This window comes from Bos grunniens, chromosome 23 (assembly GCF_055505025.1).
Source record: "Bos grunniens cultivar Pamir isolate PY7600 chromosome 23, Bosgru_T2T1.0, whole genome shotgun sequence".
Taxonomy (NCBI): Eukaryota; Metazoa; Chordata; class Mammalia; order Artiodactyla; family Bovidae; genus Bos; species Bos grunniens.
The window spans coordinates 53,002,118-53,027,070 of NC_141187.1; the positions used below are offsets into that span (position 1 = coordinate 53,002,118).

Genomic DNA, 24,953 nt, shown 5'->3' on the forward strand with positions numbered 1-24,953 from the left:
GAAACATGGTGGCAATAAAAATGTTGAAAATGAACCTGAAAATGAAATCATGAGAAGTTACACTTATAACAACATCACAGGGAGTAAACTACTTAGGAACAAATTTAACAAAAAGTGGAAAATGTATTCTCTGGAAACTACTCAGCATTGCTGAAAGCAACTGGATAAGCCCCAGATCAGCAGAAGCCCCCTCCCCCCCGTCGGATGAGCAGAAAGATGAGGTGCTTTCAGAATGGACAGTGCCCCCCTCCCACCCCGATCTGCACATTCAACACCATTCCTGCAAAAGTTCAGCCCCTTTTGTGCAGAATTAACAGGCTGGTCCTAAAATTCACACGGAAATTCAAGGGACTGAGAAAAGGTAAAATAGTCAGAAAGAGCAGTCGGAAGACTCACACTTCCGGGCTGTGACGGTCCCCGCAGACCTGTGCTGATCACGTGTGTGGTTCTCGCATGCCAGCAGGTGTTAGATCCACGGAGCAGGACTGAAGGTCAGTGATAAGCCCGTGTGTCCATGGGTAACTGATTTTCAGCAGAAGGTGAAAGGCCATTCAGGTGGGAGAAAGCATAGCTTTTCCAGCACACACGCCGTACCAGAGCAGCCCTATAGCCACATGCAGGGGCCTAAAGCTGGGCCCTTTTCTCCTCACCATACACAGATGAACTGGAACCAGGTCAGATACCTACATTTAAGAACCAAATCAACCCAAGGCGTTAAACATACAGGAGAAAATCTTCAAGACTGTCCTTTTGGATGTGACACCAAAAGCTCATACAGTCAAAAAAAAAAAAAAAAGACAAATTGAACTTCGTAAAAAACTAAAAAAATTGTGTGTGAAAGGACACCATGAAGAAAATTAAAATATAACTTATACAATGAGAGAAAATGTTTGTAAATCATGTCTGATAAAGGACTCGGTCCCATAATATATAAAGAATTCTTACAATTCAAGATTAAAAAGACCAGTGACATTGTCCTTTAAAAATTGGACAAAAAACCTGATTAGACATATCATCAAAGAAGATACACAGTGGCTGATACGTACATGAAAATGGAGGTGCTTAATGTCATTAGTTGTCAGAGAAATGCAAGTCAAAACCCCAAGGAGATAACACTTAAGTACCCACAAGGATGACTGCCATTAAAAAGATAAAACCGTACAGTTGTTGGGGAGGATGTGGAGGAATGAGAATCCAGTCGCTGCTGGTGAGCACACAGCTGGCGGCTGATCAGTGGGTTAGCTGTGGAGCTGCCCTGCGCGCGAGCGCTACGTCGTGTCTGACTCTTTACAGCCCCGTGGAGTGTAGCCCAACAGGCTCCTCTGTCCATGGGCTTTCCCAGGCAAGAGTACTGGAGTGGGCTGCCGTTTCCTTCTCCAGGGGGTCTTCCCAACCCAGGGAGTGAACCTGTGTCTCATGCATTGCAGGCAGATTGTTTAGTGCTGAGCCACCAGGGAAGCTCCACGGAGCTGCCGTCAGTTCAGTCGCTCAGTCGTGTCCGACTCTTTGCGACCCCATGGATCACAGCACGCCAGGCCTCCCTGTCCGTCACCAACTCCCAGAGTTCACTCAAACTCATGTCCATAGAGTCGGTGATGCCATCCAGCCATCTCATCCTCTGTCGTCCCCTTCTCCTCCTGCCCCCAATCCCTCCCAGCATCAGAGTCTTTTCCAGTGAGTCAACTCTTCGCATGAGGTGGCCAAAGTACTGGAGTTTCAGCTTTAGCATCAGTCCTTCCAAAGAACACCCAGGACTGATCTCCTTCAGAATGGACTGGTTGGATCTCCTTGCAGTCCAAGGGACTCTCAAGAGTCTTCTCCAACACCAGAGTTCAAAAGCATCAATTCTTTGGCACTCAGCTTTCTTCACAGTCCAACTCTCACATCCATACATGACCACTGGAATAACCATAGCCTTGACTAGACCGACCTTTGTTGGCAAAGTAATGTCTCTGCTTTTGAATATGCTGTCTAGGTTGGTCATAACTTTCCTTCCAAGGAGTAAGCGTCTTTTAATTTCATGGCTGCAGTCACCATCTGCAGTGATTCCAGGGGAGATGAACACTTGATCCCCACATGGAAAGGGGTGCACCCGCGTTCACTACAGCACCGTTCACAACAGCCGAGAGGTGGGAACAGCCCAGTGTCCGTGTCCACTGGGCCACAGAGAAGAAGTACTAACTCATGTAACATAGGTGAGTTGACATCACAGATTTATCCACGGAACTTCAGGATGAAGCAGAGTCCTGACACTAAAATACAAAGATAGACATCAAGCCTGAATTTAATTGTCACTTTAAATCAATAGTAAATTAAAAGCTGCTAATTGATAGTAGATTGAAAAGGGTTGTGCCTGATAAATACTTCATATTCAAAGGCTCTTTTTTGAAGGAGCTCTTGTGTGTATTATACAGTGCCCTGCAGAGTTGAAGCTGGATTTCTGAAAGTGCTCTGTTAACGGCCAAGAGAGGCTGAAGATTCAGATTCTCGCTGTCACTCGTGGTGGGGCGTTGGTATAAGTGTGCCTGCAACGTTTGTGCAGTGAGTCTGCTGTGTTTTTGAACTTGTGCTGGGCTTTTCCAGCCAAAGTTGAGAAAACCTGTTTATAAGAACCCCCCTTATCTCTGTGTCGGTTTGTCTAGAAGCCCACGCTTTTGTCATAACACTCACCTCCCTGTTTCTTCTGCAGAAGAACAAAGCTGAAGCTACTGAAATGTGATAAGTTGTGATGGCAATCTGTCTACACTGTGAGACGCCACCACTGACCAGCTCACGTGCCTGTTAATTACCTTGAGATTTTGGTAGCTTTGTGATAACCTTGCTTAGATGCGAGGGCATAGATAAAGCTGCCTCAGAAGTGCCTTTTAATTTTCTCCTTCTTTGTGATCTTTTAATAGTGGATAGAGGCTTTCATTAAAGACCAGAGAACATTAAAACAGTTTTACTCCTTTCAGGTATGATACGTTTCATCCGATCATTTCAAAATATTTATAGAGAATTCAGAAATGCTGTCCTGCAGATAACGCTTGGGTGAATTTAGAAGGTGACGTTGTAGTAAGTACAGAGTCTTCAGACCTCACGCTTAGCCCTGGAGAGCCCATCGCTGTTGTTCAGTCGCTAAGTTGTGTCTGACTCTGCGACCCCATGGACTGCAGCACACCAGGCTTCCCCGTCCTTCACTATCTCCTGGAGTTTCCCCAAATTCATGTCCATTGAGTCAGTGATGCCATCCAACCATCTCATCCTCTGTCATCCCCTTCTCCTGCCCTAAGTCTTTCCCACCATCAGGGACTTTTCCAGTGAGCTGGCTCTTCATATCAGGCGGCCAAAGTATCAGAGCTTCAGCTTCATCATCAGTCCTTCCAATGAATATTCAGGGTTGATTTCCTTTAGGATGGACTAGTTTGATCTCCTTGCTGTCCAAGGGACTCTCAAGGATCTTCTCCAGCACCACAGTTCAAAAGCATCAATTCTTCGGCGCTCCACCTTCTTTAGATAAAGAAGGATGGACCACCCCCCTTCCAGCAGCCACATGCACTTCTGGTTTGTTTCCTTTGGTCACACCTGGGAGGCAGATTAGTCTCCTTTCTCTCCTCATGAACCCCGAAATAGTCTTATTCATAGGAATACACGATGTTTATGTTCTTAAAAGTCAGGATGGTCTTATTACAGATTCTGGCATTTCCCTTTGTCCAACCCTGTTGACTCTTCTGTGTAAAGACTGGCCTTCCAAGAGCTGCTCTCTGGCCTGGGGCCTGCTCGTGTGTCGCTGCAGCACACGGGACATGGCAAGACAGCCCCACAGTGTTCGCCGCGGCCGCAGAGCTGGCGTGACGCTCGAGTGGGGCTCCTGATCTTGCCTAAGTGACGGCCAGTGGCCTCTGTTGTTTACTTTTGTTATTATTTTAGAGGGGCAGGGGGTGGAAGAAATGCCCAGAGGCTCAGATTGTGTTTGGTTCACCAAACTGTTAAATGTCAAAATCACTCAACTGATAATACATCTTTTGTCTCTTTTAGGAGCTAATTTTGTTACTCGAAAAATTAGCCGCTCAGTAGCTAAGATTCACCTCGGACAACTGGAATGTTTCAGTTTGGGGAATCTGGATGCCAAACGAGATTGGGGCCACGCCAAGGACTATGTGGAGGTAGGAACCGATGCGTTCTGGTTTCTAAGTATCTGCGTCTGCATGTCCAAGTGCCAGGCCTCCTGGGAGGGCTGCCTGGAGGGGGCGGTGGGTCAGCCGTGCTCATGCAGCTGTCTCTCAGCTCACACTGTGTCCCCTGCTGGCCCACGCTCAGCGGTGTGTGAGGCTGTTCTGCACAGTCTGGAAGGGGGAGTACCTCACAGGTGTTGTTTTAATTATTGAAAACAAGGATGCCGGCCAGTGGGCTGGACGGTTCTTTCCTTTCTGGAGTGTCTTCTGCATGCCTCCTCCCTCACTCCATCCAGGATACGAGTGATGACCTGCAAAGGGATCTGTTGGTGAACAGAACTAGTGTTCAGACCTCCCAGAAACACGACTGGCGCTGATGCTGCCACCAGTCCGTGAGCGCGCCCTTCAGCTGGCGTGGCCACGCCCGCTCGCTCCCGAGTGCTGTCCTCAGAGAGCCTGGTGTCTGCTGCTTCAGACTGTGCTCACCCCCTGCCCTGGGCAGCTGTGACTCCCACCCGTGAACCTGTCCACTAAAGAGACAACACGAGAGAGGTGCTAGCAAGGATGCTGCTGGGGAGCAGCGGGTGGCGTTAGAGGGGATTCTGGCTTCCGTGTGGGGATTTACGTGCACGTTAAGTTCCGGTTTGGGTCACATACATTACTTAATGTACATGTAAGTAGCATGGTTTTTCTGTGAACAAATTGTTAGCTTTTGCCTCGCCGGGATGAGCGTGCTTGCTGATGTCTGGAGTTTCCGTGGCGAGACGTGAAGGAGCGTGTTGATGACGGGGTGTTTGCCCCGGAGCCCGTGGTGCCTGTTTAGGTACTCACTGATTTCCTGCACTCAGGACTATTTCTGTCCCCAGTGATGCCTCTGGGAAACCGGATCTGGCTTCCTTGTTCATTGATGCGGTTCAGAAAGAAACTTGACCGTTTACAAAAGAAAGCAAACACGGGTTCACTTGCCAACACAGAGGTCAGCCCCACTGTGGTAACGCTTTTGTGTGTAACAGTTAAGAATGTTGCGTACTTGAACACCTAAATTTTGATTTATATTATGGCCAAAAAATTTCTGATTTAATATTTTGCATAGCAGTGAGACATTTAGATCATTTACATGTGTTCTTCTAAGCTATAAACACAAGAAGCTTTTTGTGATGGTAGCCCTTGGATATATTTTAAGAACACTGCATTAAAAAAGTACGGAAGTCCACACTTTTAAAAACCATGAGACAGTGGGCAAAGGTGATGTAAAAGAACCTGAGACTTTCTTTCGTCTAACCTATATGGCCTCACCTTCTTAAGAATATGAGGCAAGTTTTGTAAAAATAATTGTTTTTTCAATACTGTCATTTTGGTGTATAACCTTCTAGCTCTCTGCAAATACCTGCAGCTACTTAGAAGGCTGTGAAAGTATCCATCTTTATCCAAAGTCTTGTTCTGCAGTTTTGGAACCAGATAGATCAAATTTCATTCTATTTTATGTTTTTGCACTGGGATGCAAAAGAAGTTTGTGTTGGAACTCAGAAACAGATCTGATAATGCAACAAACAGTATATCAAAATGTTAGTAATATTTATTTTTGGTTATGTTTATTTTCTTCTGTAGACTTCTGTATTTTCCATGTATTGAAACAAGTACATATAAACTTTTTCAATCCGGGAAAAAAATAAATGACATTTGGAAAACACGCCAGAAAAACCCAACAAAAATGCATGAGACCATTCGGTAAATACAGAAGTCATGAAAACCCCTCTGGGAGCTCAGTGGGTCTGCATGGGGACCATGGGGTCGTGTCATCCCCAAATGCCAAGCACACCTCGGCTCTGGGGCTTACGCGGATCTTGGTGTAAAGGACCCCTGTCTGTGTTCGTGTAGCAGGGAAGCATTTAAGAAACATGTTGGCTCAAAGACTTCAAAAGGTCTTCCCGAATGATGTCATTTTTAGGATGCCTTGACGAGACGTGTCAGTCCAGCAACCCCAGGTGCTAAAGTGCCCGGGACAGTAAGGCATGAGAGCAGGAGGCCTGGCTCCTCAGGACAGTGTCATGTTTTTGGATTCCAGAGATGCACGCTCAGAGCCAGGCATCCCTGGGTGTCCATGGCCTAGCCTGTGCCCCGACACGGGTGGGCTTTGCGTGCTGAGGGTCCTGGGGCTCTGACAGTAACACAGAGTACTGCTCCTAAACCATTTTCTCATTCACGGGTTCTGAAAGAGATTGACATTTCAAGATTTCCAAAAAAGTGTCATCATTAAATAAAATTCGTAACTTTTATCCCCATTTTAAGAAATAGGACCATCCTTTGCAGTTCTATTTTAAAATGAGGCTACTGCACAGACTTACGAATCAAGGTGGGTGTGGCCAAAATTAGAATCAACAAGCCTAAGAATGAAAAAACAGAAGCTTTGTTTAATTAACCCATATCTAGATCCTGGCACTCTAATCAGTCTTAGAGTGGAGAAGCCTCAGCCAGCACAGATCAAACGAGTCACAATAGCATCTGGTTTACACACGCTTCAATTATAGAATCCCTCTCATTCGTACATAAATATATCAATAAGTCTTTAGGTTAAGCAATTTATACTTTTTATTGTGGATGGATTTCAGAGAAGAGGAGTAGAGAGCGTTTGCCGGACTGGGTGTAGTTGATCCCACCTGGGCTAATGATTTTTGCCTCAGTCTCAACAAGGTTTACGTATCAATTATTGATCTTTGAAAAGGACGTAATAGCAGTCCTGTTAAGAATTAGCCTTCACCTTCACGTGCTGTACATCCATGATGGGAATCTCTTTGTCTTGTAAATGTTTTCCCGACAGTTAATACAAAGCCATTTCCTGTTGCTGATTCAGATCCGTTAACTTCTGTTTCATAGTCTTGTTTCTGAGATCAAGATGATTAAAACATCATTTGAGTGGGTAAGAGGTATTTCAAATTGAAATGAAGAATATAAATTCTATATTAAACTATATTGTACTTTAGAGTAAATAAGTCGTGTGCAGTTACACCTTTTTTCATTATTTTATTGGAAACATTGTTAAAGGTGCAGAATTGTTGAATGGATTTTACCATGAACAGCCGCATACATCCATCACCCAGGCTCTGTGAACGCGCGTTTCTGTCGGGATAAGGTCAGCTGACAATTCAAACCGTAAAATGCTCTCGTCTTCTTAGCTGTGTAGATGCCCTCAGCACAGCCTGTTCTCAGGCCTGGCTCCCCACGTGTGCGTCGGAGCCGCACCTCGAGTTCACGAGAGCACGAGGGCTGTGCTCGCAGGTGACGGGGACCCAGCAGAGCGGAGGCCTCCGGCAGGACGGGAGCCCGGCGGCCAACCTGGGGGAGCTGTCCGCTCTCCGCAGGCCCCTCGCCCCGCGTGCAGGCTGCTGCAGGCATTTCTGCCCTGTGCTCATTCATACAGATCTGGGAGAGGATGCTGTGTGAGTGCCCTGAGACTGTTAAAGGCAAGCTGGCTCATTGCAGCATCTCTTCTTCGTGTTCAGGAGAGGAGTTGATTTCTTGCCAGGGTTGAGTCTCTGAGAGTCGGTGGTCTCTGAACCGGGTCGCTAGCCAGGCCATACCCGGCAGAGATGCTGAAGGTCACCATAGCCAGATTTCCTTGGCCAGGTCTTGATTGGTTGGGGGTGACACCCCAGGAGTGGCCATGGTCCCCACACCCCATAAACTGTAGGTCCTGTCTATGTCATCATGTTGACAAATGAAGCTTCTAGGATGGGTTGGATTACTCCTTAAGTTTTTATCCACAGGTAAGTCCCAGCATGGAGATTAGAGACGTTGCAAGATCAGATTTTCAGTTGTATTGTACAAAAGTAGAATGGAACATCTGACCTTGCATTGGAAGAGCAGTTCTTGGCCAAGGGGTACGTGTGTGTGCGCGCCCGCGTGTGCACATGTGCATGGAGAGGAGGAAAGCGCGTCTAGGTGGGGTTGCCGGCTCAGCAGATGCCACACCGAGCACACGCCCTGCATCTGCTCAGGGGCAGAATTACCCGCCTTCAGCAGCGGCCTGGGACCTGCCCACTGCCCCACCCCCGCACAGCATTGGCACACCTTGGGTCACCAGGTGACCCCGCGTCCCCAAGAGAGTCATGGGTGTGTTCCTGAAGATGACCGTGTGAAAGGTGAGGCTCACTCACTCTTATTTCAAGGGTCTGATGAGGGTCCCTGGGTGGCTCCCCCGCCGCTGGGCTGTGGCCCTCAGCTGCCCCGCCTCTGTTGCCCCCTCGCCGGCGGACTCTGTCCCGTGTCTACTCCTTCCCTTCCCGTCTGTCCCTGCTGGCACCCGCTTCCTGTCTGCTTCCGCCCACGATGAGAACTGGCTCTTTAATTGCAATGACAAGACTCTTCCTGCTATGTGGATGTAATTGCCTCTCACAAGGCTGACATCACCTGCCCTTGGTGATGGTGTTAAGGAGGTGGCAGTGCTGGGCACTCTGGTTGTGCAGAGAGAGAGTGGTTGACACTCTGACTTGCTAGTTAAATAGTTTCAGGATAACATATTGACTTTATTCCGAGTTCTTGAACCCTTATTGTGGTTCACGTGTCTGCAGGAGCCATCATCCTCTTGAAACCAAACTTCCAGCAGGTTTTACGTGTGGCCTTTCACGCGGCTCCAGAGGCCGTAGTTGTGCCCTGCTCACACGTTCACGGTGCCCCGGGGATGAGCCGGGGGACTAAGGCAAGACCCCTTATCACTTCAGCAAAGAAAATCATGGATGTTCCACAAAGCCCGAATGCTCACAAGCGAAGTTTTACAGAAGCAGAATTACCTGAAGGCAAAATCCAGAAACCGTTTGTGGAACGGTTGGTGTTGCTGACGAAGCCTCATGCAGATGTTACTCTGCATGAAAGACCCTAAGGAAGACCCTAAAGAAAGACACAAAACTGCTGTGTGCTATCGCTTCCCCCACTACCTCTGAGTTATGCAAAATATTTGAGGTTGCTTTTGCTGCACTTTCTCATTCCATAAAGAAAATGGTTGAGCCTCCCTCGTTGTCCATCACTTCATGCAGAATCTGAGACCTGAAATCTCGGAGAATGAAGTCCCTGCTCCACAAACACAGGAAGGATGAGGTTGGCCACCTGGGCCACCCCCCACGGACTGGGGTCTGCCCCTCTCACTCGCCATCGTGCCTTGCAGACGCCGGGTGCAGAGCAGGTGCCCGGTAAGTGCGTGGAAGGAACGGGCCCTCCCTGTCAGGTTTCTTCATCACGCGTATAAAAATGGACTTATAAAAAAACGGGATGTGCTGGATTTCTCTCACTTGTACAGCGTTTCGAGCGTCGTTTCCTATACTTAGCGTAAGGCGTTTCCACAGAGCACACCCTTAGCACATGTAGGTTTTAGTTGTGGTGGGTTTTCTTGACCCCAGCCAAACGCACTTAGGCCGGCTTCTCTCTTACTGCACGCTGTCCACGAAGGATCGCGGAGCAGTGCTCATGCGTTCTCGTTTGGGGTCAGTCTCCCGAGGACTGCTAGTTTCTATCAGTACTGTCACTAGACGTGATTCCTAGTTTTAAAAGAAGGGTATCTGAGCAGATGGAAAACATAGAATGGTACATTGGCCCTGATTTACAAGACAGAATTTGAAAGTCACAGAGTTAGTTATAGACCAGCTGCCCGCGGCATGACTGGTAACATGGCACCCGGCCCTTAGAGGCCTCCGGGTCTGTGGGATCCACGGTGTGTGTCCTCTCGGGTTCCAAGCGCATCACCGATGCAGGATTCTTCGATAGAGCAAGATTTCCATCACAGATTCTATGATGGAAACTTTCTCTCCATTCCAGCCCCCCCACCTCCTGCCACACACACAGACGAGGGGCTCACTTTCTAACGATTTGTCTTTGTTTCTCAAGATGTGTAAAGGTTGACTTCATGACTCTCAGGCAGCTCTTTGGCAGAAGCGGAGATAGGAACCTCTGAACTGTGGTGAGAAGGAGGCCGTCCTGCAGGACCTTGTGTTCTCCGAGAGTCCCTTCCTCTCCTCCTGTGATCAGAGATCCGGCGCTGGAGCTAGGGCCTGTACTGCTGCTGTCTCCCCTGTGGGCGGGCTGGGGGCCGCCAGGCAGAGCCTGGGAGGCGGGGCACATTCCTGGCCTTGACCGTGACCTGACCAGCCTGGGGCCGTGTCCGCGGTCCCGAGGCCCTTCTCGGGGTGGCAGAGGCACTGCCGTGCTGCCCGTGGTGGCACAAAGATCAGGGGCCTGGGCGTCACCGTGGTTTCACGTGCTTTTTTCTTATGGTGTCTCCTATGGCTTAAGAATTACTTGCTGACTTTCACTGAATCTTAAATTTCAAGTTTGGAAACAAAAAGTGCTTTCAGGCAGATTGAAAACAAAATAAAAAGTGCTTTCAGCGGACCTTTTTGTTTTTGAAGCCCCGAAGGTTGTCCTCTTGTGTTTGCATGGTGCTTTATCAGTTCCATCTTTGATTCTCCTGACAAATGTCAGACCGTGGTTAGGAGAGCAGGAATTACTGTGTGCATTTTTCACAGGGCAAGGCTGGCTTTGAATGGAGACGCCCTGGCCCGCAGGCCTGGCCTGACTGTGATGCCGCGTGGCCTTTAGGGTGGGTTCTTGGCGCCTTTAGACCTTCTTATGAGGTGTGGAAGCCGTGTTTTGCACTGACCCCCAGCATCGACCCTCCCCGGGAATCACAGATGAGACAGCGTTTGTGCTGCTGGCTTGGGCCATCCCCCGCCACGGCCCCACCCCGAGAGACCGAGCCCAGGCCCGAGGACCCGGGTCAGAAAGAAGCCGCAGCAGCTGCGCAGCGGGGGAGGCGGCCTGCGGCTCCGAGCTGCGGCTTCCACTGCAGCATGTTAGCTCAGTGCTTGCACCATTGTGTCATCTGGGGAAGGTATCAGCTCCGTACAGGAAATACAGGTTTAACAGAAATCACTTCATTTGATCCTTATCTTCAGAAACTCTGAAGTGAGAAGTTGGAAGCAAGGGCCGAGGTGGCTTGAATTCCACTGCTTGTTGTCAGCGGCTGCTGAAGGCCTCACTGTAGTGAACCGTCCGCAGGCGGCTCCGGAACCGGCGTCAGCGGGCGGCGGGGCCGTGAGTCACCAGTAACCTGAGCCCCGCGAGCCCGGTCCAGCTCAGCTGCCCACGGCTTACAACCTCTGCAGGCTCCAAGTGGCTGTGCGGCTCAGGGGGTGTTTCGGGGGTCTCTTCTCCCCAGCACACTGACCCCCTCCTCCCCGCTCCCTCCCCTCTCTCCCTTCCCTCTCTCTCTCTCCAGTGAAGCGGCAGCTCCTGAACCCTCACCTGAGTGCATCTATGATGGGGTCTCAATGTCTGAGGGCGAGGCCCTGGCCTTGGGCCCCGAAGGCCTCTGCAGCCGCAAGAGCCCCTGGGGCCCCAGCCCTGGACCCACTGGGCACCTGTGACCCGCAGTCTCCCACCTTCCATGGAAACCATGACAGCCATGCGCTCTTGTGTTAAACATGAAGGGAGGGGTTTTGCAGCTCCTGTCCCCTCTCAGTCCAGTCACTCCTCTTGGCCGGAAGTCCACACTTCTCAGATCCTTGCCCCTCCAGTGACCCCAGGTTGGCGGTGGCCCCACCCGCCCCCGAGTTACCCCCACCCCTGGCCCGTGCCCTGTGCCCTTGCCCAGAAGACAAGGCCGCAGACCTTCAGGTGAGCTCTGACCTGTGGCCGCCCTGCCCTGCTCTGCTCTGCTGGGGCTCGTGGGGGCAGGTCTTCCCCTCCCAAGACTCTCCCCGGAGGGCCTGCCTGGGCCGCGTGCCTGCTCGCGGGAGGCCTGGCTCTGACCAGCCTGGGCGGCTCCAAGCTCTCGGCCCAGCACCCTGCCATCCCCGCCGTGCCCCCTGCCCCCAGACCCGTGTCCAGTGCCTTCCCAGGAGGGCTTCTTGGGGTCCTGACAGTGGGGTGAGATGGACAGGCCAGCAACCCATGCGCAGACTTGGGACGTGGGTCCGTTTCTGCTGTTTTTGTGATCCTTCGTAAGTGCCCAGTCTAACACCCTCACGTGTGATTGGTTTCCAGGCCTTGGTGGCCCCACTGAACCACTCCAGTCTCTGGTCTGGACCGACGGGGTTGCTTTTCCTTCCTTTGTCTCCCTGCCTCCACTGACTGCTGTCGATGGGAACACCGCAGAGAGCTGTGCTTGTCTTATTGACATCAGTCTCCACACTAGCTTTCGGTTTTACCGTATCTGCATTTTTGTGTTTGACCTATCACTGCCTTTTTGGTTTTATAAAGAGAAGTGCCTCCCTCAGCAGAACCATCTGGCTGCGTTTCCGGTCCCCGGCGGCCGTGTGTGTGCTCCAGCCAGGCCGGCCGTGCGGTTTCCGAGCGCTGCTGTTACTCTGGTGGTCTCGGGACTCAACTGGAACGCTGGAAGGGTTACACTACGGGCGGCTTTCAAGTCTAAAGTTTCCAAGGTGGAAAAAAGTGCATATTGTTGTCATTTTTGACATAGTATTATTATTTTTTCCTGTAACTAAAATATAGTCTTTTAAAAAGAATTACAGCATTCTATTCTTTGAGGAAGAAACCTTGCTTCTAAAATTTCTTTTAGATACGGAGCTACCAAGTTTGCATGTCAGCCGCCTGAGGTGACTGTGGATGGACTGGACACGTTTACAGCAGTACAAGTTTTCTTAAAGTTAGGGTCAGGTAGAAATAGTTTTTTGTTATTGTTGCTTTTTAAAAAAAATTGCAAGCTAGTTGGCATATAGCTGCTAAGTCGCTTCAGTCGTGTCCGACTCTGTGCAACCCCATAGACGGCAGCCCACCAGGCTCCCCCGTCCCTGGGATTCTCCAGGTAAGAACACTGGAGTGGGTTGCCATTTCCTTCTCCAATGCATGAAAGTGAAAAGTGAAAGTGAAGTCGCTCAGTCGTGTCCAACTCTTAGCGACCCCATGGACTGCAGCCCACCAGGCTCCTCCATCCATGGGATTTTCCAGGCAAGAGTACTGGAGTGGGGTACCATCGCCTTCTCCGGCATATATGTGCAGCATCATGATTTGATGTTTGTACATGTTGCAGAATGATCACCATGATAAGCCTAGGTACAGTGTTTTTTATCTTATGATGAGAACGTCTGAGATCTGCTCTGAGCATCTTTCAAGGCTGCAGCAGCGGTGTGTTGATCGTCCTCACCCGCCGTCCGCCGCACCCCCCCGCCTCCCCTGTCTTCCTGCTGGGTGGCTCTTGACCACCCTCACCTGTTGCTGTCGCCTTTATCCTCACTCCTCCCCCCACCTGGCAACCAGCAGCCTGCGCTCTGTACCTGTCGGTCCCTTTTTCTGCTTGCTGTGTCTATTCCCATTGCGTGAGGGCAGACACCATCTGTCTTTCTCTGACTCGCTCACTCAGCGTCACGCCCTCCACATCCATCCGTGTTGCTGCAAACAGCAAGATTTCATTCCTTGTTGTGGCTAGAAAATGTTCTGGGTTTTGTTTGCATGTACATGTATATACGCACAAGAGCTCCTGTGCGGCTGGGTGGTAAAGAATCTGCCTGCAACGCAGGAGACACGGGTTCAACCCCTGGGTTGGGAAGATCCCTTGGAGAAAGGAATGGAACCCACACCAGTATTCTTGCCTGCAGAATCCCATGGACAGGAGCCTGGCAGGCTACATTCCACAGGGTCACAGAGAGTTGGGCACGACTTAGCAGCCAAACAAGAATAAATATGTACATGAACTATAATATATATATTAGCCAGTTTTCTAAGAGGATCATATAGCAACAATAAAGACTCAAATTAACAATAAATAATAACAGTAAGGGTTAGACTGGAGGAGACTTCCCACTCGGTTCCTGTTTCCTGCGATAGTGGAGAAGGTGAATCTGCTTTTAAAGGCTGGTCTCTTCAGTGCAGGCAGAGGTCACTGGGCAGTGAATGTGTTTCCACAGATGCCTGCACAGCGGAGGTGAAATACTGTATCTGTATGCTGTAACAGTCCTGTTTCTAAAATGCTTTGAGCAAATGTGCACTTAGTTTTCATTTTCTAAAATGCTACTTTTTCATATGAAATCACTGTTTTTAGAAACAAACTTTTTTTTTTTTTTTACAAAATAATAGTTTCGTGCATCTCCCCTGCCCCCATATCACCTGGCAGCTCAGATCCACAAGCTATGGCGAGAAGACAGCCTGGGCGTCTTTTTGTCTCTTTTTGTAGTTTTTGTCCCAGACTTCAGTGCATAAGAGCAATGTGTGAAGTAATGCCCAGCATGTGGGCAGGACCGGGATTTAGAGTCTTCTGCAGGATTCTTTAAGTGACTTCTTTTTAGTGCCTAGGAACGGCCAGCACTGGAGGAACAGGGCTGTGACGCCCTGATCCTCGCCCCCAGTCTAGGATTTCTTAGATTGTGAAGGACAGGGAGGCCTGGCGTGCTGCAGTCCATGGGATCACCAAGAGCTGGACACGCCTGAGCGACTCAGAAAGCCTGCACCGAGCATTGCTGTTCGTGGTGTTTTCCCGACCTCGCTGAGCCTGACTGCCACGGCTCGAAGGTACACAGACGTGAAGGGATGCTCATTTTTTATTTCAAGAGAAGGATAAAAGCTAAAAATGGAGACCAAGGCAGGTTAACGAGGAGCAGTGACACCCTTTAGTGGATGGGCTATGCTGTTAACGGCGTGTGTGGCACCTTCCCTCGTCAGGTGCAACTCTGGCCCCTGGAAAAGGAGCCAGTGAGACACGAGGCTGTGTCGCCCCCCTGCCTGTGGCTCACTTTCTGGCCAGCTCCACCGTCATTTTCAATGGCGAAAAGAACAGGCCCACAGAAATGACAATATAAAGGTTGGGTTTTTTTTTTCCCCCCTGCCATTTTCCCTAATTTGACAGATGGTGGTAAAACAGTTATCAGCAGAGTGACCATTCCTGTCTCTGTGCTTAGAAGCTTATTTTGGGATGGGAAATGTTCTCCAAACCCAGCAGGCACAGTTAATACTCCAGTTTTCATTTGAGAAAAAGTTAGCTTTCCGTGGTAGGGATGTGGGGCATTACCTGACTGCACATCTAGTGTTAACGGCCCAGAGACAGTGCAGCTGGGCTTTCTGACAGGCTGCGCAGGGGACACCAGCGAGTCCCTGGAGACGGCGTCCAGCTTTGGTTATGCGAATCTGCACGCAGGGAAAGGAACGACGTGGGACAGTTCTAGGTGATGGCTAATGTTGTGAGCTTTCTTGTGGTAAAATTAATCACTTGCCCTTTCTCCAGAGTTATTAGTGATTTTTCTTAAAAGCAGGATACCATTTTTCCCATAACAAGTTTTTTAAAGCTAATAATTATTCAGAGAAATACTTGTATCATATTTCCTAGAGGGCCTTCACCTCATGAGCTGTTTTTATTAAAATAAAATATGTGCTCCTGGAATTTATCTCCGGATGGAGCGTGAAATCCTGAGTGTTTGTACCTGCCATCTCTTGGCCCGTGTGGCTCGGCCCGTGTGGCCTGACATGCAGGGCCGTGTGCCCCTCAGCCCCGAGCTGCTGACTCTGACCCAGGGGCTGCAGACACTCCGAGTCTTGGTTTTCTCATCTTCAGTGTGAGGGGCTGGAGTCACGTGTACTGTAAGGTTCAGAATCTGAGGCTATGATTCCAGACTGATAAACACTTTTCCCTGAAAGCCTAGAGACCATCTAGTATACAATGTATATTGGTTTTAATGATGCAGACTATGCCTTCCTGTTCTGACACTGTGAAATCCCTAAATGAAACAATTTACACAGCCCAATGTCATTTTCTTCAACTTTCATGAGTTAATTTAGACACATTTAAGCTAACATTTATTTCTCTTAATAATAATTTCTCTTATTGTTTCTGGAAAGAGATGTTATAGAACATGGCTATCCAATAGAAATAATTGGATAATAATAGTAATTCAAGCCACACATGTGAGCCATTTCATTTTAAGTAATTTAAAATTTTCTAGTAGCCGCATTTGAGAAAATAAAAAAAAGAAGAGATTAATTTTAATATTTTATCTAACCCATCGCATCCAAAATACCACTTAGATGTGTTTAAAACACACAGTCATCGAGACACTTCACCTCTTCACTGCTCGGTGCCCACACAGTCATCGAGACACTTTACCCCTTCGCTGCTCGGTGCCAAGGCTTCCAGCCCAGTGCGCACTGTGCACAGGTGATCCACTTTCTGGGTTGCCCACGTTTGTGAGCCCTCGAGCCCACAGCAGTCACTGCACGGGGGCTCTGCAGGTGTGTAGAGTCATGGTCTGCCCTCTTGCTCAGAGCTGCATATTTTAAAACCAGCTCTTACATACACACAGTCCTGAAGAAGGGCATCTCTGGAAGAGAAAGCCTGGGTGCTTGTATGCTGAACACGTGGCTCTTCTTCTCTGTAGTGACTGGGTGACTCGGCTGTTGGTGGCTTGTCCTGTCCCCCTGGGAAGCTGATGGGGCCCCCGCCCAGCGACCTGTGCTGCTGAGACCCTGTCCTCAGTCTTCCCCCAGAGTGGCTGCAGCCAGCACCGGCAAGGTTACAGCACACACCGCCGGCCTTCCTGGGGACAGAAGCCACACCAGGCCACCCGTGAAAAGCCTCAGAGCAGATCCTTTTGCAATCCAGAGAATCCCAGAATTTTTTAAGTAAAGGACCTTAGAAAGAAAGTAGTTGTTGACACAGGATTAACCGTAAGAACAGAGTATATATCTTTGGGGCTTTGATTCAGACCAGACAGATTCATTGTGACTCTGTTCTTTCAGACAGGCAGTTCAGCAGTGGGTGGAGTCCCAGTTGTCAAGTGGAATTCGGGGCTGACTTAATTTACTCTGCTTAAGTGCTTTAACTTCAAACTAAGCATCCATTTAACTCTGGAGAGCGTTTCAGCTGCACCTTTCTGTATGGTTTTGAAGACTGCCAAACTTCCCTGGTTACAAACTCAAAACGTCTGTTTAGAGGGAACATCACAAGCTCCTGGGGTGCTCTTTTTTCATAGGGGCAGCGATACAAATAATGTAAGCACTTGTAACTTTCCTCGTGTGACTAATCTCCTAGGTTTTCAGTGAATCCGTGTCATTCTTTCCATCCACACCACATCTTTTTTAGTAAGCCTCTCAAGCCATGTTTGGGTAGAAGTTGGTATAGTTTTCTAATTACAGAGATGTGGATATTTTACCCCTGCCCCCCGGGGTCAAAATGGCTTGCTTTTAGGGGCAGCCAGGAGTCTGGGGGCAAACCTGGGATTTAACCCAGGACTCCTGATTCTTGAATTTCTGCTCAAAGTTTTAGTTCTTTAAAAATATGAAGAGACAGGACACTGCTGCTCATTACAACACATGTCCAGCCGTGTGTGAGCCCACAGCCCCTGCCCAGCCCACCCGCTCCATCCATCTCCTGCAGCCTCAGAGCCCAGGGGCACACGCAGCTTTACCGGGCACTTGTTGGAGGGTCAGAGTGATGAGCAGGAAGAGGAGGTCAGGAAGGGGAGGCGCGACTGAGCAGATGCTGGGCGCACCTCCAGGACCCCAGCTGCTGGCCGGTGGTCGCCATCCGCGGGACGGCGTGACACAGCCTTGGTTGAGGTCTGTATCTTAGCTCACATCACATGTGTCTCACAGAGAGCTTTTCATTCCAATACATGTTTTTACCAAAGGAAATTCCAAACAAAACTGGTCAACTTATCAACTACTTGGCAAAGAGAACCCTTAGATGAAACATGTAAGTGAAAATATAAGTAATGTATTTTGGTGTTGTTCAGTCACTAAGTCGTGTCTGTCTCTTTGCAGCCCCATGGACTGCAGCATGCCAGGCTTCCCTGTCCTTCACCGTCTCCCAGAGTTTTCTCAAACTCATGTCCATTGAGTCGGTGATGCCATCCAACCATCTCATCCTCTGTCGCCCCCTTCCCCTCCCGAGCCTTCAATCTTTCCCAGCATTGGGGTCTTCTCCAGTGAGTCAGCTTTTCACACAGGTGCCTAAAGTATTGGAGCTTCAGCTTCAGCATCAGTCCTTCCAATGTATATTCGGGGTTGATTAACTTTAGGATGGACTGGTTTGATCTCCATGCAGTCCAAGGGACTCTTAAGAGTCTTCTCCAGCACAGTTTGAAAGCATCAGTTCTTTGGCACTCAGCCTTTTTTATGGTCCAGCTCACATCCCTACATGACCACTGGAAAACCACAGCTTTGACTATACAGACCTTTGTCAGCAGAGTGATGACTTTGCTTTTTTAATATACTGTCTAGAAATACATACAAGAAATGTATACAAAATTGTGCTGTCTTCTTATTGGTGGGGAGGGCACTAACATGTAGGCACGTGACATATCATTTGTGATGTGTATCAATTTTAGCTTGCTTGTGTTTTTGTGTGTGTAGCCCCCTGAGGTCACAGTGGCCCCAGGGAGGGACTTTGACACCCGTCCTGGGCCAGCCTGCTTTGTACGCTGGAGCAGGTCACGGGCATGTGCTCCGCAAGCTCTCTGGCCTGTTCACTGGGGAAAGTTCCATAAGGAAAGTGTTCTCCTGGTTTAGTCAGAAGCCCCTTTAAGGCAGACCGTTCCCCAGAGAGTTTGTTTGACTTCCTTGTTTCATTGCCATATGGCCCAAAGTGGGTATTCAGCCTTTGGTTTCTCTCTCTTTCAGATTTGTCTTAGTGAAGTAGTGTCGATTCCAACGTTGTCTTCGTTCCTGCTGTCCAGCAGGTGACTCAGTTATGCGCATGTGTGCTCTTTTCCATGTTCTCTTCCGTCGTGGTTTATCACAGGGTATTGACTATAATTCCTTGTGATAAACAGACCTTTTTTATCCACAGTTGTTGGTTTTTTACCCTGGAGGAGGAAATGGCAACCCACTCCAGTATTTTTGCCTAGAGAATCCCATGGACAGAGGAGCCTTGCCGGGCTGCAGTCCTAACATCGCAAAAAGTTGGACACGACTGAGCGACTAACACTTTACTACTTTTTTATTGGTTTCTTAAACTCAAGCTATTTTAGAAAGCTCTCTCTGTTGATAGGTCACAATATATTGCCTTGTGCCACCTTCGTTTGTTAAATCCAGCTTTGGAAACTGGGCTGTGGGACTCTGTGGCCCTAGACTTGCCATCCATCCCCAAACATATGGAGCTTTAAGCCACCTGGGGCCGGGGGAGCAGAGTTAAGTTAGTGCAGAGGTAAGGGGCATCTCCCCCTAGAAGCCTGGGATCCTGGGGTAGAGAAACCACGTGCGCAGAAGGAAGCGCTCCTGCACGGGCGCGGCCCTGGCATGTGGACCTAGCACCGTGGCTGCGTCTTCCTGCTCTCCAGTGCCAGTGCCAAGAACCGCTCTGCACCGTCCAGGGTCAGGGGTCGGGCCGAGGGTCGCACTCCCCTGCCAGTCCACTCCCCCACCAGCTGCAGGCTTGCCCCGCTTGGCCCCCCTTCCCGGGTGCAGCTGGACACATGGCTGCTGAGTAACAGGGGCCCTGTGGCCATGCTTCAGGGAGCCCCAGACCTGAAGGCTGGACCTGCCGGCCTGCTGTGACCAAGAGGGGCTCCTGCAGGACAGAGCCCCCTGTTCCCCAGAACAGCGGGGGGGTGGAGCAGGGAAGGGGAGGAGGGAGGAGGGGAATCCCGGGATACGCACTTTCGGGTCATACACACCCCGACGCGTGCACCTGTGGGGGCCAGAGCTCGCAGGTCTGGAGGATCGGCAGCATCGCCTGGCCCAGCTCTGCAACCCCCAACCTCCTCAGACCAGCATGTCCTTGAGATGCGAAGACTCCCAGCATTGGTGAACAGACATGTTCAGGTAAAACTTTCACTGTAGATTTTTTAAGGAGTCGTAAAAATTAGAATAGGCTTCAATGACAAAATGCATGTCTGGCTGTTTGACTTACAGCACTTAGGGTTCTGGTTTGGCCTAAATTGTCCCTGAGAAGCTGGGGGTTCTTCGGTTATCCCAGCCCAGTGGAACCCCTAGCAGAAGGGGGACCCGCACCCACACGGCCCCCTCCCAGCGAGCCTCTGGGAAGCCACTCTGGCCGGAAGTTCCCGGTGTTCTGCTCACGGCACGGCACCGTCCATCGGTGTCACCCGCCTGCAGGCCCAGCGCTGTCCCCCGGCAGCCCCGGGTGAGGAGCACTGTCTCCAGGTGCTCCTGGGAGCTGGCGGCGGGCGCACTCGCAGCCCCCTTCCTCCCTGCACACGGTCCCCATCGGCTCTGGCGGGTCCGCCCACCCCCCGCACCAGAGCAGAGCGCAGCGCTGACGGCAGGCGCACTGGCAGCCCTCGGGCTCTGGTATCCTGTCTCTGGCAGCCCCACACCTGTTGTCAGCATCAGGAGTGCCCCACGTCCAGCATGGGGGAGTTGGACAAAGCCCAGCCCCACAGAGCAAGTGTTTTTATCCCTGTTTTGGTGATGAAGAGGAGGTGCAGTGTGGCCAGGTGACTTCCCCAGAGCGCGTGGCAGCACCAGCCCGGACTCCGCAGGCAGGTGTCTCTCGCAGGCGTGCGCGCACTCAGGTCCCGCCCCCACACCTCTGGGGCCTTCCCTCTGCTCCCAGCCCAGCTTCCTACGTTGTGGCCCCTCGAGCGGCACGGTAACTGCCTCTGATGGGTCTCTGACGCCCTTGCTTTGTCAACCGTGCGTTCCCTGTGACACTTGGCCTGGACCCCGCGTGCTCCAGGCTGTCTCCCGCCAGCTGGGGAGCAGGGGTCTCGGGGCAGAGCCCCTGTGGTGAGGCTCCCACCGTGGACTGGGTGCTGTGCCAGGCCAGGCGGGCATCTCACTGGCACTTGGGTCACCGTGGCTGAGCTCAAGCAGGTGGTGGCACCACAGCACAGGGCCCAGACCTCAGCCAGGGGCGCGGTCTTCCCACAAGAGATGCAAAGTCATTTGTTAAATCTGGTGACTCCTTTGTTTCGTCACACAGATACGCCTTTTCTTGACTTACTGTGTCTGCCTGAGACAGTCAGCGCGGGAGACCTTCCCCACCTCCATCCACGAGGAGGCTTTTCTGCAGAGGGGTTGGGGGAGGGCCGAGTGGTCCAGCAGAGGCCTCTGGCCGCGTCCCCCTACTCCCCGAGATGAGGCCGCAGCCCCACCCGGCTAGGTCAGCCAACTCTTCCAGGAGCCCGTCTCTCTCATCCACGATGGTGTTTGTTTTGTTTCATGCAACTGCGCATTACTTGAATCTTAGCTTTTTTGGAAATGGCTTTCCCCGAGGCCATTCCTGTCTGCTCCTTTGTCCCGAAGCCTGGAGGGCCTGTCCCCGCGTCACGTGTTCCGCGCTCAACAGCACGGCTCTGTTCCGAGCTCACCCTCGCCCCAGAGCTGGAATAAATCACAGTCGGTGGAGACTCCGTCGCCATAAATCAAGGCCTGTCCAGAGCTGGAGCCTGCCCAGTCGAAATGTCATAGCTCGGCTCTCACTGAGGATTAATTAAAGGCCTGATAGAAAGCCCAGATGTGCTGCCTGGTGGCTGCGTCTCCCGGGTCTCTGCCCACCCAGGAGCGCGGGGGGAGCGCGGGCGTGCGCGAGTCCGAGCGGACTCCACCTGGTTTGCAGGATGCGCGCGCGCGCTCCGGGCGTCGGGCTCTGCGTGCCCAGCCTCTGCCTGCAGGGCCTGCTGTCAGGCAGAGGCTGCGCTTTAACCGAGGAAGACGGAAGAAAAGGGACAGTCAAGACGCTCTCAATGCAGAAAAAGCTGTCCTGAAACCAGTGTCCATGTGAGGCCAAGGAACCCAGGATGCCCGAGTCTGCGGCGCCTGTGCTCAGGAGAGCTGGGCTCCTCGGGAGCCGCTCTCGCCTCAGCAGTTGCTCAGTCCTTCCTTCAGTGATGAATGAGAGCGTGGAACCATCCAGAAAAGGGTGCTTGGTTGAATGTACACGAAAGGGAATGTGCAGCGTGAACCAGTTCTCGACGTATCCTAGCAAAATACTGCATTAGAAACAGAAAACAAGAAAGAGCTTGTAATAGAAAACCATGTACCACAACCATGTTTTGTACAACTTTAGCCTTAATATTAACCAGTGTAGAAATTTGATTATGAAGTTGGGGGAAAAAAGACACCATGAAAGACTAATAATAACCAAACATCTTTTTCCTGTGGTAATATGTTTACTTCCCTTACTGAGGATCTGAAAATCGGCTATTTAGAAACTTCATAAACAAAGCGGAGACTCCCGATTGCTACACGATCCATGCAAATAGATAATCAGAGATGACAGTTGGAAAGCTCTGATAGTGTAAAGCAAGGCTCTTTGTGCCAAACAGAGCTTGCTATTTTGTATAGCACATCTTTCTGTTTACCTGAGGCTTTTATCAACAGAAAGTTTGGCTTTCCCCAGCACATGGGATTTTCTCACAGTGCTATATTGATGCTTACTTTCTGGATGTGAACACTTGTTTTTTATGAACTTAAATAATGAAATAGCATAAACCTTAAACAAATTCCAGGGAAAAGCACGGTGATGTCAGTGGGAGTGATCTGAAGGTTTCTATACCTGTTATGTGACCCAGGTATTTAAATATACAAACATATCCAATTTTAAGGATTTTTTAAAATCTAATAAACTTTTAATAGCCACATTATATGTGGTCGTATATGACTTACTGTTTTCATCCTATAATCTGATGATTGTGACTGAAGTAATAATCTGAATAGACTTTTTAGCATACCTGTGCAATTTCTCAGAAACAACAATTTCAGCTATCTTCCAAATGATCAAATTCTGTGCTTCTGTTGAGATTACTGAGGACTGGTCAGTCTTTAGGAGTTATCATGGGTCTCACAGCATGTTCGTTGGCTTTCCAAGGCTTTCCTCAAGGACCCTTCCTTGGCTTACAGTAGTCACTTATCTGGGGGGAAAATAGTTTACTGCAAAGTTCCATTTCTGTTAGGCCAGATATTTGATGTTTTTAGGAGGATTGCCACTGCATGCTTTCTTGGCTTAGTCCATGAATGACTTCACATTTATCATTGCTTCTGGTCCTGCATTTAAATTTCAGTAGCTCTGCACAGGCTGAAAGGCCCAAGTCAGTGGCTCCAGAGCAGAAACTGATCTGAAGAAGTCATTGCATTTCCCCAAACCAGGCAGCCTAGCTCCTGGAATAATCTTCATAAATACTCCTTGTGTATTTTCCCTTCTGTGTTTCTAATCGCATTGAGGCGAACAGCTAATGTAACAGACCTGGTGTGATTGTGCTAAGTGAGCGTGTGCACACCACCAGCACCAGCGAGGAGGTCTCATTCCCAAGCCCGAGGATTAACACCATCAGAAAAGACTAAAGCACTTGCTGTAGTCAGAAATCAGATTCACATCCCGCAGTTGAGAGGGGAAATGTCCTTGTTTAATGCAGGCTGTCTGCTGCCTGGGGTGCTGGGCAGTGGGTGGGCGCCAGGCCCACCTGCCCTTGGGGCTGGGCCGGGCGCAGAGGGTGCAGACCCATCAGCTCAGCCGGGAATCTCCCTGCTGGGAAGTGGCCTGGGAGGGAGGCGAGCCCACGCCTGGCCTGTCCTCCCTCACATAGTATCTGAGTGCAGCAGACTGGCTGAGGGAGTTTCCGGAACACTCCCGGATGATGGCGTCCAGATGCACTGCTCTGAAGTTAGGCAGCCTCCATTTCAGCGTATAACATTTTAGACGAGAAGGTTCACTCGGAAGTTGTCCGCTTTGATTAGACGTAGACATGAAGGCCAGCAGAAGTCAGGGGTGCGTCCAGGGCTGTCCAGCCAGAGCTGTTAGCTGCGTGGCCAGTGTTTCTTCTTCCCAATGCTGTCTCATATTTTCTCATTATTTTAAAGATTGGTAGATGCTGACCATCAACTGTTATGATTAGTTTGTGAAAACACGTTTATCCATTCGGTTATATGTGTTTTTTCTTTTAACCTGTATATTATGTACTTCATGAAATTAAAAGACACTTGCTCCTTGGAAGAAAAGCTATGACCAACCGAGACAGAGTATTAAAAAGCAGAGACATCACTTTGCTGACAAAAGTCCGTTTAGTCAAAGCTACGTTTTTTCTGTAGTTGTGTACAGATGTGAAAGTTGGACCGTAAAGAAAGCTGAGTGCCAAAGAATTGATGCTTTCACATTGTGGCACTGGAGAAGACTCTTGAGAGTCCCTTGGACTGCAAGGAAATCAAACCAGTACATTCTAAAGGAGTTCAGCCCTGGGGGTTCTTTGGAAGGAATGATGCTGAAGCTGAAGCTACAATACTCTGGCTACCTGATGTGGAGAGCGGACTCATTGGAAAAGACCCTGATGCTGGGAAAGACTGAGGGCAGGAGGAAAAGAGGGCAACAGAGAATGAGATGGTTGGATGGCATCACAGACTCGATGGACATGAGTCTGAGCAAACTCTAGAAGATAGCGAGGGACAGGGAGGCCTGGCATGCTGCAGTCCATGGGGTTGCAAAGAGTCTGACATGGCTGAACAACAACGTTATATTTCAACATAAATTATCTTTAAAACATCATGATTTATGAAATTTTACACCATACTTACCAGCATGGGTTCTTTCTGAGGGTATTTTTGATGAGAGTAAATACTTAGCTCTTCAAATCAAGGGGTAAGTATATGAAGGTGGGGCGGTGGCTGCTCTGCACTTGTTAAGGTACCAGGTGGCTCCTTCCTGTGTCGCTGGCACTGTCCTTGTGGGCTGCACGTGATTGAGGCCTTGGATAGTTCAAGGTGAGCAGATGCCACTGTATCTGCTTGGGAACCGCCTCCTCTAGGGTGGGCGTCCCCCCACATCAGCCCCTAAGGGTGTCGCCCTCTCCCAGTGACCCCTCCTGTGGTGTTTTCTGCTGCTCACTGGCCCCCTTCCCGGGGAAGGGTCGGTTT

At 50.0% G+C, this 24,953-nt stretch overlaps 1 protein-coding gene across 11 annotated transcripts in view; it reads left to right on the forward strand.

Moving 5' to 3' along the window:
• The window catches only part of GMDS (GDP-mannose 4,6-dehydratase), a 434,715-nt gene that overhangs the window by 210,124 nt on the left and 199,638 nt on the right, over nucleotides 1-24,953 (forward strand). For 9 of the 11 annotated variants that reach the window (XM_086370928.1, XM_086370929.1, XM_086370935.1 and 6 more), the window contains one exon: nucleotides 4,018-4,145. In XM_086370928.1, coding sequence (XP_086227054.1) covers nucleotides 4,018-4,145 — 128 coding nt within the window. Of the gene's footprint in view, nucleotides 1-4,017; nucleotides 4,146-4,450; nucleotides 10,533-24,953 lie in introns of those variants that run through there. The other 2 variants (XM_086370936.1, XM_086370937.1) reach the window with 1 other exon arrangement.